Consider the following 16,681-nt stretch of genomic DNA (forward strand, 5'->3'; position numbering starts at 1 on the left):
CATGAGTCCAAGGAAAGCAAATTGGGAACACCGAGAGCTACGCGACAAGGAGCGCCGGTGTCATGAGTCCACAGTTACAACCCTGCACAGCCAGAGTATAAATTACTCACGTCCAGCCACGGTGATGTCATATGCACACAATCTTTGTAATTCTTAATTCCCTTACTCCCCACACACCCTCTTCCTTCCTCCTGTTCAACAGAGACTGGAAATGCAGCAGCTTTTGAGATCTGCCCGAACACTACAGCCGAGTCAGGACTCCATAGTTAGGGAGAAAGGAGCAGCCAGACTTCTCCGCCTCAGCCAGGAGAACCCGGGGGCTCTGCCACGTTCTCCTCTTGTTCCCCGACCCCCTCTGCGGGATCCGGGCAGGGCCGGGCGCTGCCCGGCAGGGGAGGCGCTCCCGGCCCGGGCGGGGACTCGCCGAGCGGCCCCAGGCTTGTCCCGCGGGCGGAGGTCCCGGCCCGCAGCCGGACCCGCCGGGGCTGTGCCGGCGCCGTGACAGCCGCGGGGAACTTTGGCTGGGGCGCGGCGCGGGCCGAGCCCCGCGGGGCCGGCGGGACCGCGCTGCCCCCGCCGCCGGACAAAGGGGCCGCGCCTCGGGCCGCCGGTGCCCCCCGGCTGCCCGCCCGGGCGGAGCGGGGGCACCGAGGGCACAGGGATGCGGTGCCCGGCGCTCCCTGCCCGCCCGCCCGCCGCTCACCATCCGGGAACTCCCGGTCGCTGATGTGCTGGAGGTGGGGGCCGCCACCGCCGCCGGGATCCGAGTCCCCCGACTCGGCCTCCGCCGACCCCGAGCCGCCGCCGCCGCCGCCGCCCGCTGCCGCCGCCTGGTACGCGTCCGCCCAGCGATCGGGCCCCGGCGCTGCCCCGCCGCCGCCGCCGCGAGCCCGGCTGAGCTTGGGGCTGGCGTCCGGGGATACGCAGCAGGTGACGGTGTTGCCCATGGAGCTCGGAGCTCCCCCGCCGGGCCCCGGCTGCGCGGCTCCGGGCTGGGCCGGGGGAGGGGAGGCGGGCGCAGGGCGGGTCGGAGCGCGGGGCGGGCTCAAGGCCTCCGCCCCCGCCCCGGCCGCGCGCGGCCCCGCCCGCCCCCACGGCCGCGCGACCGCCCCGCCACCTCCTACACGCGGCGAGCACAGGTCTCGCGCGAGCGCCCGCCGGGGGGAGCCCGGGCCCCGCCCCGCCACCGCCCAATCGCCTCCCGCCGCGGCGCCGCGTGACGGCCGCTCCGCCAATGGGCGCGGGGCTCGTCACGCGGCCGCCGCCGCGCCCTCCCCCGGTCCGCGTCTCCGCCCTCTCCTCCCCGCGCCTTCCCCACGCGCACGCGTGCACGCACCGCCGGCCGCGAGGTCTCAGACGCGCCCCCTTGGCCCCGCCCGCTCGGCGCCGCGCGCTCGGCCCCGGCCCCGGGGGGCTCGCGCTGGCCCGGCGTGCACGTGCCACGGGCACGGCGGGAGCGGCCGTGCGGGAATGCGGGACAGGCGGGGGACAGCCCGGGGACAGCCCAGGGATAGCCACCCGCAGGAACACGAACCACAACGCCCGCGCTGCCCCGCCGGCAGCCCTGCCGCATCCCTGTGAGCTGCAGCAGCCCATGGCCGGCCTCTCTCCTCCCCCTAAGGGGCTGAAGGGCTCCCGGAGCGGGGTAGCCGCTCGCCGGGCGCTCGGCTCGCTGCCGTGCGCGGTACCTGCCGGCAGTCCGGGAATGCCACACTGCACGGGGCCGCCGGCATCCCCAGGGAGCACTGAAAGTCCCCAGCAGCTGCGGATTCGCTTACTGAGTTTCAGCTACCTGAGAGCTCCTCAGAGGACTGGAATGTTCAAATACACTCCAAGGAAGATGGATTAGAGGGCGAGATACCCACAGCAGTCAGAGGCCCTGATAAAGGCAAACATGTGTTGTTCTGCACTGAAGCAACCCACTATCGCTACAAAAATTTAACTCTGGCCCCGATAAGAAGAATGGCTCTGCTAAAGACTTAGGAACACACAAAAGTATTACAAAACCCTGCTATCATGCTGGCAGTTATTCCAAAGATAAGCAGGCTCAGGGTTTTACTCCATTCTGTAGGAAAAATCCCCATGTTGGCTCTCCCGTGTGATGACAAACACGGGAGTTTTTGGGCGAACCATGTGTAGTTTCTTTGAAGAGAGGAAGTCAGAGATGCTGTGTTTCCAGAATTTGTACAACTTAATCCCAGGCACAATAAAATGACAAACCAAATGATTTATAGTCTTATATGAGGATTATTCCCTCAGACTGATGAATGATACCTTTTCACTTACCAGCAATTTCTCTAAACTGTGTTAGCTAAGCCTGTCTGCATGCTACTGACAGTTTGCAAAGCCTTGTTACTGCAGAGGAATCTGACCTTGCTGTGGATTACACCAGGGCCTTGGGGAAGATTTGCTTTCAGCTCTTCTTGAACCACTTCAGGCCAACTGAAGTCCCTCTGCAGCCTCTGCACTCTGCTTGGAAAGGTGTAGGCCAGCCAGTCCTGCTCCCAGTTCTAGGAAGGGGCAGGGGTTCACCATTGGGTGGAACAGGAGACTGACCTGGGTCCGGGAGAGAAAAAGGGGCTTCACACAAAATAGCCATTGAGAGATTGGTGTTTTCTTCCCTCTGGCATTGCACCCACTGATTTTTTGTGAGCATGGTGGGGAAAAAGAAGAAGCTAGAGGGTTGCTATGAGTTATTGAAGTAATTGATTCTCAAGCAAGAATAAGAGTTGGCTTGCATCTGCACTATTTAAATATGAAAACTGGCATAATTTCCTCTTGCATGAGAAGAGCAATACCTTCCCTCACTCTTTGCACCTGGCTGACTATTTTCAGAAGCTGGAGAGGCTGAGCAAGCTGCACTCCTGCTGCACTGCTGGGCCCCTTCCAGAGGCTCCACGCCGATGAAGGTGAGCTGCTCCATCCAGAGCAGTGTAGGAGGCACAGGCAAGCCTGCGCACCTCAGCAGGACAGCAGCCATGCCCAGGGTCCGTGCCTAAAGCCAGTCTGTCTGCTCCTGCAGCCGTGGGGCTGTGGGGCTGCCTGGCTTCAGCAAAGGGAGCTGCAGCAAGTGCCTCGGGGCATCCCAGCAGCAACCTGGGACCTCTACTAACTCTCAGCTTGGGAGCAGCCTCAAGGAAATCCTTTGCCAAAGCTGCGGCTTTGGGCAGTGGAAAATCCTTGTTCAAGGGTGAGGAAGTGAGCAGGAGTGGCTCACTGGGCAGCTGAGCACCAGGACCCAGCCTTTGGGGCCAGAAGCCAAAACCCCACGTACTTGTGCCGATAGGTGAAAAATGCTGGGAACTCAGAGTGGCTGGAGTGTGTGATGTGCCTCACTGCTATTTGGGTGTGAAGGTTTTGGTTCCTCTGCCTCACAGAGGCTGAAGTTTCCTGTGGGTTTCATACTTGTTCTCAGTGTGTAATTCTGCAAAGGGGGAGAGATGAAGGCTGCTCTTCCCCTGCGCTACTGCTGTTGTAGAGTATCAGGACTTATACAAACAAGCAGATGGAGGAAAGAAGTCAGTAGTCTGTTTCCCTGTGAGGACTTATTCATGTAGGTCTTAAGCAAGAGGAAGCTGAATTTAATCCCTGGAAGTCACAGAAACAGCAAACTGTTCCACCTCCTTGTCATTCCAGAAGTTAAGCTTCCGCTTCCACATACCTCAGTACACCAGTAAAGAGTAATTTTCCATATCTGTGCATGTTTTCATTTAGCTGCAGTGATGAGGAATATTAATTTCCTGCTCCATTTTGGCAAAGTAACTCTTAAAGTCTTAATTCAGATCCAACTTACCAGGATAATATGACAAAACCTGTTGCTGTGTGTATTTTCTGCAGAACCAGGTGATCCTGTTAATAGGTGTAGTCTGAGCAACACCCTGCAGAAATGAAACACATTATCTTTTACTTAACACTCTATTGACTTACTGCTATAGCAATACACTGAATACCCTCTATCACGACTTATTACTGGTCCTGGTTCTCTTCCTATTTTCTGTCTCATCTTTCTGCTTGATTTACCCCAGTGAATCATCAGACAGTTTCCATTATTAAAAAAAATCAGTTACTTTGATGTACAATGGGCAGCACATACTTAGATCCACATTTTGCATAAGCAGGCATTTTGGATGGCGGATTGTGACAATAATGAATGCCTGAGCTGAAAATAGCTTACTATGGACTGTTGGGATTCAACCTCTTTTCCTCCTGCTCCAGAAAGAGATGTGTGTGCCATGGGACTCTCAATTACCACCCCTTGTCTCTGAGCAGGGCACCTACTGGGCAGCAACCCTCCTGTGCTTCAATTTTCACAAAAGGGAAAGGAAAGTAACTTTCAAAAATGTGGGAAACGAATCCTAATTTAAGCCCTCTCAGGAAGTTGCTGCAAACTTCAGGAGAGCTCCACACAGCCTTTAAGGAAGGCCAGACAGCACCTTGAAACAAACCCTATATCAGATTGTGATGACAGCCAAAGGAGTAGTGACCTCTGCTACTAATATGCAGAGATCAGAAAGACCTGTGGTTTATTCTGAATATACAAAGGACCAGACTTGCTCCTCATGTTAGTCTAATGAGGTCAGAGGAGCAATACCCTGCCAACTACTCCAAGTGAGGAGCATACCCTGCCAACCACTAAATACAGCTTCTGAGCTATAAACTTAACTATATGTATAATTATTTGCAGGATGCATAATAAATGAAAACTACCAGGCTTGACACGATTTAATATTAGTGCTACCAGCTGTGTTTTGGCTTGTGGGCTTGGAGGGGGAGGTAATTCTGTCTCTTTACTTGGCCCATTTGCTGAGTACATGGAAGCTGCTCTCTGCTTGCACTTCTCAGACAAGTCTTTACATTTCCTGCGATGGTTCCTCGTAGGCAGAGTGGTGCAGGTTTTTATTTAAGTCCCTCTCTGAAATCTCAGCACTTGCATTCACAACCACAGAACCCTGTCCTCCTTTACCTCATTATGCAAAACCATGCTTCCCTTCGTCTGCAAGCAGCAGTATCCTAAGAGGAGATGTCTGAAGCCAAAGTTACCAGCTTCTTTATGAGTAATAACTCTTGAAAAATTCCCAACTCCAAGCATATGTTCTTGTCCACACCAACTGCAGCAAGAAGATGAAAGTCTTCTAAAAGGCTTGAAATGAAATTGCAGAATTTCCTGTAAACTATTCAGCTTCACAGTCACCATCAGTCCCAGAAATGGAGAATGGCTCATTGCACAAACTTGGTTGTGCTTCACAGGGCCAAGAATCTTAAATCCAGTAAACTCTGCTGTTATCTTCACCCTGACTTGGTACTGCACATGCCTTTCCAAGATCATGCACCTCCTTGCCTGTCTGCAGGATGATTACACCAACTCTGGGATGTGTTTTGTTCAATTTCTCCCTTCTTAGAAAGTGTCACAGCTGGGGGAGGAGAGCTTTCTGATCTTACTTGGATAACTTGGAGAAGAGCCAGGGCTTTGTCTTTTCCTGGAAATGTAGCTGCAGGAAGAATGAATCACCAGGTTGAACCTGTGTAACCAACTGAAAACAAAAGCTCAGACTTCTGTGTCTCACTTGGAAATAATCGGGGGAAAAATAGGCATCCTGTTTTGAAAACCACTACCAGCTGACAGGACAAAAATGTTGCACGTGTGATGTCTTTTGAAGCTGACAAGTAACCTAAGACTACAGCCTTTTAAGGGAAAAATCCCTGAGCTAAACAGTAGTTAGGGAAATAGAATATTCCAATGTTTGGGGGAGAAAAGTAACCAGGGAGGTTATTCAGAACACTCAAGGTGGATTTTTAGTAGACCTAATGTTTTGCACACTATTAAATCTCCTGTACTACCTTGGCTATCAGTGAATACAAGCAAACCAGGGCTGGGGAGCTGTGTTTGATAGCATAAGGACAGACTGCAGTGCTGCTGTCATTGATTAAATCCCTCCTTTTGCCTTTGCTGCATTCTAAGATGTCATTACAGGCAATGCAGAAGCTGCTTGGCTGGCATGCGAGCATCTGGATCGCTGCAGGGATACCAACAGCACAGGCATGTGGGAGTAAACCTTTCTTTATCTTAGCTTCTCTCTTCTGCTCCTACCTTTGTTTTGTCTTCAGGTAAAATAAAACCAGCTTGACAGTTACCAAAGACTAAGTTCATGTTAATGGAGGCTTAGTACCTGAGAAGAAAGTTCGAGATGTGCTGGAGCCAAGACGGAGGCCTGCAAAGCTGTACTTTGGGCTGGCAGAACCACCACTTTGATTTATCAAGTATTAGAAATAGCTGTTGCTGCAGGTCAGGGAGACAGATTTCTTCTGTGGAAAATGTTTTTCAGTATTTTAACACAAACTTTAACATGAATAGCTTTTTTCAGAAAAGTCTAACTGTGCTTGTGTAAGTCCTGCAGCAAGCTTATTTAGGGTAACCTTAGTTCTAATTCCAACTCTGACAGTGGTGCTAAGGGCCCTCCCTGTTAGTTTTAAGGTACCTGAAATTGCTTAGACTCAACTCTTCCATCTTCTCTATCATCTGATGGATTTTCTTTATAAGGACTCAAGAAGAGAAACACTGACAATACCATTAGAAATAACATTAAATCCCCCACATCTTTCATATGCTTGGATTCTTCCTTCTTTTTAAAGGGTAATAGCTGCAGTAGGGAAATGCCTTTGCATCTCTATGAATGTTATAGCTGCTGTCTGCCTGTCCATATAATTGTTCTAAATTGTTTAAAATTAGTTGTTAACTAGTTTTAAATTAATACAGTGCATTGCTTGCACTATAATTTCATCTCAAATTGCGAAACACTGCACCTATAAAGCAGATCATAAATTTCTACATCTAATGTTAAGCCTCTAGATCCATACTCAGACTCCACAAAAGGAAGGTTTTTGTAGCATTTTCCCTGCCCCATGTCTGTTCCACTTCCCCACCACAGCCCTGTGCCCCTGGAGTGCTGCTGGAGCAGCCTTTCCCACGTCTGCTCACGTGTCAGTCTTGCTCCATGGTTATGGACTCTCCCCTCCCAAGACCCAGCACTGGCATCTTGTGGCTTGGAAGTTCAGCAGCTGGAGATGTGGGTAAGGCTGTAGGTCTGTGAACATCTGAAAGTGGGGGGAGGTTTCTAGCAAATGAAGTGCAGCTGGAAATCCAGTGGTTAGTTGTGAAGAAGAGCTTACTCAGTTTGCTTTTTGTTCCTTAACTAAAACTTCAGAACAATGTCAGCTTTCAGACCTGCAAGGCCTTTGAGAGCTCACTCACATAATTCTACTAAAAGCTAAGTGATCCTTCTGCAACAAGGCATTTAAATAAATGTGGTGATTATATATGGCAGTTTATCAAGAGGCAAGGTTGAAGGCATAAATGTAGTATTACTGATAGGAACAACTCCCTCTTCAGAGGTTCCAGAAACTTCCTGTGTTTCAGCTCAAGCACTTGTGAAATGATACATCTTCATATTTTTGATCATTACTTCCACTGTTTAATGTAATTCTGTGTGTAAAGGAAATGAAATGCTAGATTGGATTATACATTTATTTCAAGATTTCACTTTTTGTGCAAGGATCTTGCAGAAGTAGCAAGTTCTAAGGTCTACTGATAACCCACCAGTTTCTGCAGAAACAAAAGTTTTCATTTTTAATTCACCCCATCAGTTTCAAAGATGGTCCAAATCACTTCAAGCTGAGGCTGTCTTGATTCTGCAACTGCAAGCTGTCATCAACCAAATTAATCTCTGCTTTATTCCCTTTGTATTTAACAGCAAGTGATTCACCACCCCATCTATTTTACTGGTGTGGAGAATCTGGAAGATTCTTCTACTGGTGAAGATGAAAATGTAAAACTTGTTAAATCATTTCAGTGCTAGTGATTTGAATGGCTCCTTACAGTGATACATAGGGAAAAAGACTGCTTTCTTTTCTGGGTTTTCCTCCATGCTTTGTGCTAGCTCTTGTTCACTTGGTTGATGAAAGCTCTTAGCAAAACAGATATTTGCCCAAACTTTACTTCCAAGACAATTTTCATATTTCAGTGGAATGACAACCAGAAGTAGCTGCTGTTTATTTCGGGAGGAAAGGATTAAGCCAGAAGTTTCCACACAAATGCAGAACAGAACCATTTGGAATAAGGCGTTGCTGTCACAGGGTTATCAACAACACAGGTTTCTAGATAGAGTTTAAAAAAAATCAGATTGTTTCTATTTATATCTGCCTTTGCCTTGGTAACCAGAGACTGTGTGAGGGATGCAGTATTTTCCCATCATGGATGTCTCCAAAATCCATGCGCAGACATGCAGTGCACCCAGTGTCTGCAGAGCTACCACAAGAACTGGCACATTCATTTCTAAGAGAGGATTTTACATATTAAGCAGCAAAGAGAAGATTGCAGTAAGAGAGTTATATTAGTATAGATTCAAAATAATTTGTACTCATTTCTACCTTACCTACTTTGTTCTTTGATCTTTTAAGTATTTCAAGGACCACTGCGCTTAAACACATTTTCTTAATCACCCCGAGCAGCTTACCCAAATCCGAGGTGGTGGGATTTACTCATAATTGGCTACATTATGCCTGCTTTATCAAGTGGTTGAATGAGGTAAGAATGGACTTGAATCGGTGTTTCTTCATACTTTAAATCATTCTTGCTTACCTTAAAATCAGCTGTTTCCTACTTCACAAGATTACCTGCAGCTTAGGTGTCCTTACAGCCCTCTGCTGTGCTCAAAAGCCAAACCAGGCTATGTTCTCACCACTGCACTGCTGTGCTGAGCTTTAGCCCTGCTGGGAGAAAGGCATTCCAGCTCTGGATATCTGTTTTAGGCACAATTCTGCGTTGTTGTGTTCTTCTTATCCTTCTACTGTCAGGAAAGGTAGAAGAAACCAAGTGTGTCCCTCTGCCACTGTAAAACCCAGGTACTCTAATTTCTTAGAAAATGGATGTGGAAAAATGAAGAGAAGGTAAACATAGGCTCAGAATGAATATGGGGGATCAGGGCCCTTACTGAACTTCTAGGGGACTTGCTTCTTTCTTAACAGCTTCACTACCCAGTTATGATCTGGAAAGTAATTTCTCATCTTCTGTCTAAGGCTCATGGAAGTCAGTGCCAGAGCAACTTTGTCAGGGAAGAAGGGGAAATATTTCTGGGAAGCAGGGCAGGATTGGTAGAGAACCTGCTGCAATCCTGAGATATTCAGGGATATCTGACTAATAAAATCACATTATTGGGATAAAAGCACTCACTGCATTGTCATCTTTGGGAACAATACATTTTCACAGGCAGCCTTTTTTTACTCTAGTTGCTATTCAGCTAGACACTTGCTCTTATGAAATACTGCAGGTGAAGAAAACTCATATGGGGACAGAAAGGAGGCAGCTGGGAGCACTGGAGCCCTGCCACACTCTTCCATATTCTGGTTGGAGATCCCAGGGCTGGCATATGGTGCAGGAGGTGGAGGTTGAAGCTTTCTGCCATTTGGGAGTTTCCCTCTATTTGCCTGCTGATGTAGTTTAGGCAGAATGTAGGTGACACAAAAAGTCATTCAGAGTTCTTGTTTCAAATGTAATGACTCTCATTGCTTTTTTTCCCACACTGCCTATATAAATAATTAAAAAAATAATCTAGATAATAGCGCAAGCAATTTCAAACTCTCAAAAGCAGGAATAGTGGCAAGGGACCAGCACTTTAGGACATAAAACCACAGAAAACTGAATCATCACACCTGTTCTGGCATGTTTATAGGAAGAAGTCTGAGTTGCCATAAGACAAGTATGGACTGGTTTGGGGCAAGTGAAATTTTGGGTTCCATTCTCCTACAGGAGCAGAACCCTAAAAACAAGCTTTACTCACTGTTACCCCTGTGCAACCTGTAATGATCCTCCATAGAGGTTTTCACGAATCTTGAGCCACTCTGTTGAAATTGACATTTTTAGATGTAATCACATTTGCCTTTGACTGCCAGATAGATTGCTGGTCCCTGTGGGAAAGAGAGAGGACGTTTCCTGGAGCTGGTTATGGTCCCGACCTCCGAGGGGCCGGCCTTGCCTTATCAGTGGTGTCACCGGGAGCTGTCATGGCACAGAGCCACTGGAGATGGGGCAGGGAAGATGTGTCCCCTGCTCCTCTCGGGGTTCAGGAGCCACTGGAGATGGGGGAGAGGAGATGTGTCCCCTGCCTGTGCTGCCCCGTGCTCCTCTCGGGGCTCAGGAGGTGGCTGCAGGCACTGTGCCTTTCTGTGGGGCTCCTGCAGCAGTGCCTCCAGGCAGCCAGAGCATGAGAGCTGCCAGGACACTTCCCCGGCCCTCCCATGGCCTTTAGCAGTCTTTGGAGCTAGTTCAAGTAACACAGGAGAGGAGCACTGTGTTGTTTTGCCAAACAAGAGATTAAATGGAGCCAAAGGTGAAGAAACACTGCTGCACAAACAGCGCCGGGGAGCGTTTCTGCCACACGGCCAGCCGAGAGCAGCCCTGGCTCTGCTGCCTTGGTCGGAGCTCGACTGAGATCAGAACTGCTGTGCCTGCGCTGGGTACCCAGCGACTGAGGGGGCGCTTCCAGGCTGGGATGAGCCCTTGCGGAGATTTCGTGCCGGCAATGGAGGACGGGGCTCGCTGCGCTGCACAAATGCCTTTCCCGGGCACTGCCTTCCAACCCCCCGAAGCAAAAGCCCAAGGCTGGAACCGCAGGGAGGCTGCAGGGACAGCTGACAATGTCCCGCGGCCGTGGGGCCTTTCTCCCCGGACCTTTCCGCGTGGCAGCGGCCGTGAGCAGGCGAGGAGCCCCTGCGGGCCCGGCCTCCCGCAGCAGGCAGCGCGGCGCTGCTCCCCTCGGGCCGCCCCGGGGCCCTCCCCGCGCCCCCGGCCGCGGCACAGCCTCCCCGCCGCCTTGGCCCCCCGCTCCCGCCGCGGCCGGGGGGCAGCACCGCTCCGGGGCCCTTCCAGCCCAGCCCAGCCCCGCGTACCCGAGCAGTGACCGCCCTGCCTCGGCGGCTGAGCGCAGCCGCTCCCGCTCGGGCGCTGCGCAGAGGCGGCCCCGGGGCCGCGGCGCGGGCGGAGCAGGCGGGCCGGGCCGGGGGGCCGGGCCTGTCCCCGCGGCGGCCCCGGGGCTCTCCTGCCCGCGGCGCGGAGCTCGGGCAGGGCCTGCCCGGCGGCCGGGGCCGCGCTGAGCCCGGGCTTGGGGCCGCGCCGAGCCGGCGGCGGGATGGCCTTGGTGCCCTACGAGGAGGGAGGCGGCTGGACAGCGCGGCAGCTGCACAGCCCTTGGGCCACCTTCCACTTCGCCAGCCGCACCATCCGCCTCCAGCAGGACTGGCGGCGCCTGGGGGTGGCGGCCGTGGTCTGGGACGCGGTAGGTGTTCATGGCAAGCGCAGCCTTTCCGCTCTTCGTGGCTTCCCGTGGCTCTTGCCGAGCTTTCAGATTCACCGTAGAAAATTATTTACCGTAGAATTGTAAAGGGAAGGCTTTTAATTTTTTTTTTTTAATGTTAGGATAGAACATGTTAAACTGTGCTTTACTTTTCCCTCTTCCCCCATAAGAGATCCTGCAGGAATGCAAGAGAGATGCACCACCCAACCCCTGCATAGCCAGTGCCCAATACAGGAAATATTCCGGATAACTCTCACCTCTTTCTTTACAGTGGCTGGTGGTGTTAGCTTGGCACCTTTCAGAGCACAGTATAGATCCCACTGCTTGTAGCCTCAAGCGGGGCTGCTGATAGGCTTTATCTTGGGGATAAGAACCGTCCAAAACACAGGGGTTTGTGGTGGATCCAAGGCCACAGCACAGTTGCTCACAGCATCACTGCAGGAATCCAAGGGCTTCCCATCGGGGTGGATTTCAGTCCACACACAGATTGCACTTTTACCTCTAGTTTAAAAGCAGAAGTGTAGCATTTTTAGAAAACTTCCCAAATGAATTGGTGTACCGGCTTGCTGATCTTTCTGGACACCAGCTTTGACAGAACTTGCTGTGGGGGAGGTCCTTCTCAAGATCTATATAACATATAATATGCTGTATACAACCAGCTAGAAGTGTCATTAGTTTACTTTCCCTGTGTTCTTTCTGATGGCATACCAGTGTTGTGCAGAAACCTTTTGAAATATCATACAAGCTACTATGAAACCTTATTCTGGACTTTTGCATTACTGGGTTCATTTGCTAGTATTTGACAAGCCCTCAAACTTCCTTTGAGGAAATTTTTTCCAGATACAATAATTGTATCCTTTCCAATGCAACTTTTCCTTTCCAAATACAACTCTTTCTACCTCCTGTTATGTTTGGAGATTCATGGAGCAGTTACCACATCCAAGCTGTAACCTCTGTGGCTCTTTTTTCCTTTTGCCAGTAGGAGTCTTACATAAAACTCCATAAAAAAACTTCCATAAAGCATGAAAAGACTACGGGTGCACCCAGGAGGTGGAGAAGTGCTGAACAAAGTTTGCTGCAGACCTGAAGCACCTGACCCATCACATAACCTTCTCTCTCAGGTTAAACCAGAAACCCTGTGCCTAATCGCCCTTCTCTCTTGGCTTAGGCTGTTATTCTGTGTGCTTATCTGGAGATGGAAGGCATTGATCTCAGGGATCGGTCTGTGATTGAGCTGGGAGCTGGAACTGGATTGCTGGGAATAGTGGTCACGTTACTAGGTAAGGGCTTTTTTGTTGTCTCTTTTAAAGCATATCACAACTGTAGTAAAACTAGCTCTTTTACATGTACATGCCTGGTGTAGAAGTGAGCACCAAAGCTGCACGTGTGAGCTGTGATGGTTCACTGAGTCATCTTCCTTCCTTGTTAGATTCAGAGCCTGCTGGGTATTTGTTGTAGCGATGGTGCCCCTGCAGTTTACTTTGTGGCGGGAGCCTGTTGAGGCTGCCGCCTGTTGCCATGGCAGGCAGCTCAGCAGCATTCAGCTCTGCAGCTATTCTCCCCAGGGACAAGAGCTGTGCTTCCCCTCTTCCCCTTGTCCTCCCATGCAGATAAAGCTACAGGCAGAAACCACTCTCCGAGCTTGCATAAGCCTTTCATTAGCCTGTCTTGCACACAGGGCATGGAGAAATGAAGTGATTTGCTGCTGATCTGTCTGTGGATGAAGCAGGAACTGGGTACTATGTTAAATTTGTGCAATCTTTCCCAGGTTAACTTTGTAATTCAGAGCTCTAGTGGCTGTGAAAGGTGCCTATTGAAATCATAGAAAGAAAACAGTTTGACAAAACAGTCATGCCATGAAAAATCATACAGGCATAACTTTTGTCTGACCTATGAAAGACGCTCTCTAGCTGCCTCTCTCCTACAGAAAAATCTGGAATTGGAGCAGGTTCATTGTAACACCCCCTGTAATTTATTCTTTTGTCGCATATAGAAAGGCCAAAAGTAACTCCTTGATTTTCATGCATTAAGAAAAAGCACCAGAAAATATGTTTTTTTCCCTACCCAACTTAATCTTCACATAGAATACACTTTATACTCTTAAGTGACTGATGAAGGGTAGGATGTCTCTAGACAGGGGGGTTTAGCTTATTTTGTTCTTTTATTTGTTTGTTTTTAATCAGGCAGCTCAGGGGAGCTGTTAATGTTTAACAGGACCTAAGGAGCCTGCTGGAGTTAAGCATTGTATTCCACATGCTGCATTGAGGGATGTGGATTGTGAGTGTGAGCCATGCCCTCCTGTCCCCTTAGGTGCCCAAGTTACCATCACAGACAGAGCAGCTGCACTGGAGCTCCTGGAGTCAAACGTGCAGGCGAACTTACCCCCTGAACTCCGTCCCAGAGCGGTGGTGAAGGAGCTGACGTGGGGAAAAGACCTGGATAACTTCTCTCCAGGAGCATTTGACTTAATCCTGGGTGCAGACATTGTTTATCTGGAAGAAACATTTGCAGAACTGCTGCAGACGCTGGAGCACCTGTGCTCGGAGCAGACAGTGATTCTCCTCTCCTGCCGCATCCGCTATGAGCGCGACCTCAAGTTCTTGAGGATGCTGAGAGAGCGTTTCTCTGTGTCTGAGGTCCACTATGATTCCAGCAAGGATGTTCATATCTACAAAGCACAGAGGGGTAGTCGCAAGGATGACTTGTGACTCTCTGCTTTGTTAATAAGCCACTGATGCTGTTCAATTCTCCCCTTTGTTTCTACTCAATACACTTGTTCCTAAGCATGAAGTTGCAGTTGTGTTATTTCACTGGCTTCTTGTTCTGATAGTCTTGTCTGATCACTGGGTCTCATACAGCAAGGATTGTACCTCTGTTCTGCATATTGAATCTCTGCTTCATATCTGAATAGAGTCATATCCAACATCAAAATTGTTATATCAAAAGGTCTTTTGTCTGAAATCAAACGATATTTAACTTCTGGGGGAAATTTAAAGAGATTACAATTGGTTTTTTTCCCTTTATCACTTCCTTAACTCTAGAAAAGTAGGAGAGTAGGATGAAATAAAAGTAGGACGAAATAAAAGCTAATGCTCCAGCTCTAAGTGCTTTAACTCTTCAGGACTTCTGCATCTTAGAAGTCGTGGTAAAAGAAACCACTTAAAAGGCAAAAAGAACCAAAGGCAGATGCTATAAAGTTGTTCTTTTGCTGTCACTGCTGCGTTGAGGAGGCACAGTGAAACAAAGACCAAAATCTGGAGGGGCCTTGGGAACAGGGGTTGCCAAGTAAGCCAGCTTAAAAATCAGTGTTATTTTAACCTGATGTGCAAATGAGTGGGCTACACCTGCAGTACTGAAGCAGTTGTGGTTTCTGAGTTGTCCCTAACAAGTCTGCCTCATACAGATCAAGGCTCCTTGGAGGAGATACATGTGCACATGTGCCGCTGGGAAAGTGCAACAAGGAAACTCAAGCTGTTCTTAAAATATCAAATCAGCCCTTGACTCTCAAAGTACCACTAGGTAATGTTCTACTTTGTGCCTTTGTTTGTGCTCCCTCTCTCTCTGAGGGCTGTTACTTAGGGCAGGAGGGTGCTCTGTAAAGTCTTTGCAGCAGGGGAAGTACTTACTCTTGAATTACTTGGGACCTTGGGGCAGTGTCTAGGTTTCAGAGTGCTTTCAGTGCACAGTGGTAGTTAAGACACTGCTCCAAGCAACAGATTTCATGCCTTGAGCTTGTAAAACACATCTGTGTGTTTATCCCACAAGATCTGGGAATCCATCTCACACCAGCAGCAGCCTTCCTTCTCTTTCTAGTGGTGGAAGAATGAAATTGATGAAAATAATGGCTAACAGAAGACAGCTACACCTCTAAACGCAGGAATTGCTTTAGTACCCTTTTTTTTGTGTGTGGATGTGGAACTTTTTTTTGCTTTAAACTTAAACTCAAAAAGCCTCAGGTCAGGCTCAGACTTTGAGCATGTGTAGGTATTTGGCACTGGCAACAGCAAACGGCTTAGCAGAACAAAGCAGCTTTGGGCCATGGGCATTTTGGAAGTTTTTGTCACTTTTGCTTCCATCATAGTTCCTGGTCGGTGGTCCAGAAGTGCTGTGCTGACTGTAATGTGGAAATGACTCATTTGTCATTAAGGTTTGTGTTTCATCCCTGGCACATCTCTTGCATGTTTTCAGCGAAGTTCCTTGCTTGCCTTGGGACCCGTCTGGGAGTTGCTGCTCTGGAACACTTGCTGTAACAGTATCCTCAGAAGCCACATGGTGTCACTAAAACAGTGCTTAGGCAGCTGGCTGGGAATGCGCAGCCTGAAACTGGAGTTGGAGTCAGTTTGGGGGAAGGAAGACAGCACCTTTAATTGAAAACAGATCATGAGATGAGCTCTCATGTGCCAGGTGTAGCTCCTTCTGTCCTCTCAGCGGGGTGAGCAGTGGTTGAAAAGAATTATGAGCTCTCCCCCCTCTCTCTGGCTCTAGTTTTGGAAGTGTGGCTGTAAGTTCTCACCTCTCCTCTTCCTTCCCACTGGTGTATCCTTGTCTCCAGACTCACCTGGGAGTAGCCATTAGGCTCATGTGTGGCTCAGGCTCCCCTTGGGCTGGAGCTGGCAGAAAGCAGTGCGCTGGTGCCTGGGCTCATGAGTGCCCAGGGGAACTTTACTGTGGGAAAAGCCTGGCAGTGCTGGGCCCTTGCAAGAGGCTGGAGCTTGCAGCACTGACAGCCATAGCAGCTTGCACTGTTGCCATAGCAGGAACATGCTAAAAATTCTGCTTAAATAGCACAGAATAAAGCACAGAATAAAGGCTGGTACAGCAACATGCACACTTCTAAGAAGGAGGTTTTGCCCCAGGCCTTGCTTTGGCGATAGAAACAGTTTTGTACTTTTAAACCAGTGCAGTTTAATTCCATCTAATAGTTAAGTTTTCAGTGTCAGATACCCCATTGCTGGTGTTACAGCCCACAGCCATCCTGCCAGAGCAGGGACGTGCCAGTGGAGACTGGGCTTAGCTCCTTTCTCTGTGCTGCTGTTACACAGCAGCTGCATGCACGCCCAAGGGAGTGTGCTTGAAGGCTGCAGTGATGCTACTGCCCATAAATAACTGGGGAAAAGCACGAGATGGCACTGGCAGCTCAGGTGAGTGCCTTGCCCCTGACCTGCAGAGCTCTTGGTGGCCCCTCGCCAGCCCAGCAAGTGGCATCCCTCAAGGGGACACCTTCTCCTCTGACTGCCACTGGGGCACATGTCCTGTTAGACTTAGGAATACTGCAGGAATACTGCAGTTAGGCCACAGCCATGTGCATGTCAGCTGTGGCTGCATTTAAAGCTACA

General features: G+C 49.7%; 2 protein-coding genes across 3 annotated transcripts in view; one reads left to right on the forward strand and one right to left on the reverse strand.

The window, feature by feature from the left end:
• CCNYL1 (cyclin Y like 1) overlaps positions 1 to 1,089 on the reverse strand; it is a 37,110-nt gene extending 36,021 nt beyond the window's left edge. The window contains exon 1 of the mRNA XM_054636473.2: positions 704 to 1,089. Coding sequence (XP_054492448.1) covers positions 704 to 947 — 244 coding nt within the window. The 5' untranslated portion in view covers positions 948 to 1,089. The remainder of the gene's footprint in view (positions 1 to 703) is intronic.
• Positions 1,090 to 10,422: 9,333 nt separating this feature from the next.
• METTL21A (methyltransferase 21A, HSPA lysine) lies at positions 10,423 to 14,135 on the forward strand. 2 transcript variants are annotated; one of them, XM_077181294.1, is made up of 3 exons: positions 10,423 to 11,327; positions 12,514 to 12,625; positions 13,529 to 13,666. In XM_077181294.1, exons 1-3 carry the CDS (start codon positions 11,181 to 11,183, stop codon positions 13,564 to 13,566), a joined length of 297 nt encoding a protein of 98 aa, XP_077037409.1. In that variant the 5' UTR covers positions 10,423 to 11,180; the 3' UTR covers positions 13,567 to 13,666. The 2 variants fall into 2 exon arrangements, with proteins under 2 accessions (XP_077037409.1, XP_054492538.1); XM_054636563.2 differs by having other exon boundaries at positions 11,025 to 11,327; positions 13,656 to 14,135.
• The last annotated feature ends 2,546 nt before the right edge of the window (positions 14,136 to 16,681 follow it).

Source organism: Agelaius phoeniceus, chromosome 7 (assembly GCF_051311805.1).
Source record: "Agelaius phoeniceus isolate bAgePho1 chromosome 7, bAgePho1.hap1, whole genome shotgun sequence".
In the NCBI taxonomy this organism is placed as follows: Eukaryota; Metazoa; Chordata; class Aves; order Passeriformes; family Icteridae; genus Agelaius; species Agelaius phoeniceus.

Excerpts from the sequence above, each read along its gene's own strand:
- METTL21A (XM_054636563.2), top strand. The coding sequence starts at position 11,181 with ATGGCCTTGGTGCCCTACGAGGAGGGAGGCGGCTGGACAGCGCGGCAG. Across the intron at positions 11,328-12,513 it reads CGGCCGTGGTCTGGGACGCG|GCTGTTATTCTGTGTGCTTA; the intron begins GTAGGTGTTCAT and ends CTCTTGGCTTAG. Across the intron at positions 12,626-13,655 it reads AATAGTGGTCACGTTACTAG|GTGCCCAAGTTACCATCACA; the intron begins GTAAGGGCTTTT and ends CTGTCCCCTTAG.